The 3626-nt window shown below is 63.5% G+C and overlaps 1 protein-coding gene across 1 annotated transcript; it reads left to right on the top strand.

The window, feature by feature from the left end:
* The first annotated feature begins 887 nt into the window (after nucleotides 1-887).
* CEBPA (CCAAT enhancer binding protein alpha) lies at nucleotides 888-3094 on the top strand. The gene has a single exon (XM_057400178.1). The coding sequence runs from the start codon at nucleotides 1278-1280 to the stop codon at nucleotides 2253-2255; it is 978 nt and encodes a 325-aa protein (XP_057256161.1). The 5' UTR covers nucleotides 888-1277; the 3' UTR covers nucleotides 2256-3094.
* The last annotated feature ends 532 nt before the right edge of the window (nucleotides 3095-3626 follow it).

Raw genomic sequence — 3626 nt, 5'->3', positions numbered from 1 at the left:
AAAGGAGCCTGGGAAGGTGAGCCGCATCTCGGTGGCGGCTGCTGTCGCTCTGGGGGTGTCGCAGCTGCCGGGCCAGCTTTATCTCGGGTAAACGCTGGCGGGGGTCGGTGGGCGCAGCGCACCACGGGACTCGGCTGCCCGTGCCTTTGGGGACAGCTGTAGTTAGGGTTACCTGCGGGGTTCGTGCGGCGGGAGGAGCGGGAGCTCCGCGCCTTCACCCGACCCCTCCTGCGTGCGGCCAGAGACACGGGGCTGCCGGAGGCACCGGTGCCGCTGGCCTGCAGGTGGCCGGGGATGGCAGCTCCTGCGGGCTCGGCCGCCCGACAACGGGCGCAGAGAGGACGATTCCCCCGGGCGGAGCGGCGCTGGGGAGCCCCCGCTGCCCCCCGAGGCCTCCGCCCCGGCCCGCTGGGCGCTATCCCCGGACGAGTCCTAGCGCCGCCGGGGTCGTCACCGGGCGAGTCCCGCTGGTCCCGCCGGTGAAGCCGGGCCGGCGGTGCCGGCCGCCGGTGAACGGTGCCTGGGGTCCCGCAGGGGAGCACGGCGGGGAGAGAATTCCCGCCTGGCCAAGTATTTGCAAGACCGCCGGGTGATGGTGAACTTCGAGACTTCCTCCGCGGCGCGGGGGGGAGCCGCTGGGGCGGGCGGTGGAAATGTACCCGGCGGCGTCGGCCCCTCTGCCCCGCCGAGAGGACCCGGGCAGGGAGGGCGCAAAGTCCCCGCGACGCTTCCCGGGGCCTCTTATCAGCGCGGAGCCTCCTCGGCAGGCGGAGCCCAGCGCGCAGCGACCGCCAAGCTCGGGGCGGCGGAGAGCGGGGGAGGGAGCGGGGGTGCGGGCGGCTCTCTCCGCTCTCCTCAGAGGGCGGCTCTGCCCGACCGCGGCGCTAAGACCCGGCAGCGCGGTGGTCAAAGGTTCCCAGCAGGAGGTTCCCAGCAGGACACTAGAGGGCGATCCCTGGTCCTGCTCCGGGCGTGTATATATACGGCACGCAGGACCGCGACAACCCACTAGCAACAGGGCAGGCGGGCAGGCAAGCCAGCAAGGCTCTGGCGGGCTGGGGCGGGAAACGGGCTCCAGGCACGCCGTACCGAGCAGCGCCGGGCTGGGCAAGAGCGGTGCCGTTCGCCGCACGAACGCACCGTGCAGCGCGGTGCCTTTCGCCGCTGGGGTGCCGCGGGGTTGGTAGAACCGCCGCCGTTGCCGCCGCTGCCGCCGCCCCGTCCGAAACCTGGATTGCAGGAGCCCTTCACCATGCCCAGCAGATTGTAGGTGCTTCATGGAGCAAGCCAACTTCTACGAGGTCGATTCCCGGCCCCCGATGAGCAGCGGCCAGCACCACCAGCTCCAGACTCCCCTGCCCGGCAGCGCCTACAGCTACAGAGAGGCTCCCTCGGCGGCGGCACCTGCTGCGGGCGGAGCGGAGCTCGGAGACATCTGCGAGAACGAGAACTCCATCGACATCAGCGCCTACATCGACCCCGCCGCCTTCAACGACGAGTTCCTTGCCGACCTCTTCCAGCACAGCAAGCAGCAGGAGAAAGCCAAGGCCATCCTGGCCGGGGATTTCGACTTCCACAGCATGCATGGGGCCGGCGCCGCCTCCTCGGCGCCGGGGCACCAGCAGCAGCACCACCAGCAGCCTCTCTTCGGCTGCGTGGCCGGCTACATGGACGGCAAGCTCGACCCCCTGTACGAGCGCATCGCCGCGCCCGGCTTGCGGCCGCTGGTGATTAAGCAGGAGCCCCGCGAGGAGGAGGAGGTCAAGTCGTCGGCCCTGTCGGCCCTGTACCCCCACCACGCTCCGCAGCAGCACCCGTCCCACCTGCAGTACCAGATAGCTCACTGCGCTCAGACCACCATGCACCTCCAGCCCGGGCACCCCACGCCGCCCCCCACGCCCGTGCCGAGCCCGCACCACCCGCACCACCCGCACCCCCCCGGCGGCCTGCCTGCCGCCGGCGCCCTCAAGATGATGCCCGCGGACCACCGGAGCAAATCGAAAAAGACAGTGGACAAGAACAGCAACGAGTACCGGGTGCGCCGGGAGCGCAACAACATCGCGGTGCGCAAGAGCCGCGACAAGGCCAAGCAGCGCAACGTGGAGACGCAGCAGAAGGTGCTGGAGCTCACCACCGACAACGAGCGGCTGCGCAAGCGGGTGGAGCAGCTCACCCGGGAGCTGGAGACTCTGCGGGGCATCTTCAGGCAGCTGCCCGAGAGCTCGCTGGTGAAGGCCATGGGCAGCTGCGCCTAGCGCCGGGACCCTCGCTGCCCTCAGTCACCTATAGATACTATACATAGCAGAGCGCAGCGATCTCAGATTATTTTCTTGAGGGGAGGGGGGGGAGGGCTGATTTTGTTTTGTTTTGGGTTTGTTTTGTTTGGTGTTTGGGTTTTTTTTTAACAATTAACAGCTAATACGAGAAGCCAGGCAGCTGTAGTATTAAAAGGTTTGTGCCTTAAAGGATGACACATGAATAAGCTGAAAACATGGTGGGTTTTCTAAGGAGAATGAGGAGGGGAAGGAAAGAATTAAGAAGCCCACGTGTCTACAGGGTAAATCATAATAGTAGTAATAAAGCACGCATAGGAATCCAGATGTGCCTTAAAAGCTAGCTGCAGGAGCTTTGGGGCTTTCTATTCCCCACCGGCCTGGCGGCGTGCGAGGAAAAAGGGTGAGGGACATGCAGGCTTGAGGAACAGGGCACCTGGGGATGCTTGTGGGGTGCCCTGAGCTAGCCTGCAGTGCAGCAGGCAGGGGTGGCTGTGGGGAGGCCAGCGAGAAGAGGGCTGAGAGACCTTCAGCGCTGCATGCCCGTTTGGAGCACTGAGGTGTGGGGCAGCTGCAGGAGCACTGTCAGGACTGCCCCAGCCTGGCCGGGCTGCTTCAACTGAGCCCTGTCCCCTGCCTTGGCTGGAAGTGGGACAGGGGCCACCACCGCTGCAGGACTGATGGATGGCCTGGGACTGATGCAGCAGCAGCCTGCTGGGCTCCTGCCATCGAAAGGAAGAGCAGGAGTGTCTTGTACTGTATGTCACGACGTGGCGAAGCACAAAGAATAAATACCTATTGATGCGGGTATTTACTATGGACTTTTAAGTGTATTTTGCTTTATTCCATGACATTTAGCTCCTTTCTGAGTCTCTGTCTGTCCAAGCTGTGCCTCATGTAATGTGAAAGCCTTTCTGTGTATACTAGCTACACTTTATTTTTATTGCATTACTTAGATCTTTGCCATCACACGACTTTCTTATCTGGTGACAGAGACTATGCCCTTGTGCTGCAATGTTATTTTATTATTTGTGTGGGAGGGTGAGTGTGAGTGTGTGCCGCCTTCCTGGGCTGGCGGCTGCCTCCTGGCCCCAAGGCAGGGTGCCTAGGGGGATGCAGGCCGTGAGGCTACAATGGGGCCAGGAGGCTTGTCGCTGGTGCTGCAGCACCTTTGGACTCTGGAGTTTCTCCCAGTGCGAGAGAAAGACAAACAAACCAACAGGCCCCTTTCGTGGGAGTGCTGGCAGCAATGCAGAATTATTCTTCCTGTCATTGCTGCACAGGAGTTTGTCCGGTTGAAATAGTTGTGATGGGAGAAGAGACCACGATGGGGATGTGAAGCTGTTCCTAAGT

This window comes from Pezoporus wallicus, unplaced genomic scaffold (assembly GCF_028554395.1).
Source record: "Pezoporus wallicus isolate ANWC-B61680 ecotype Strahan unplaced genomic scaffold, APGP_CSIRO_Pwel_v1 contig_447, whole genome shotgun sequence".
Classification (NCBI taxonomy): Eukaryota; Metazoa; Chordata; class Aves; order Psittaciformes; family Psittacidae; genus Pezoporus; species Pezoporus wallicus.
The sequence above is the reverse complement of the archived record's forward strand: the minus strand, read 5'-3'. Positions and strand labels throughout refer to the sequence as shown.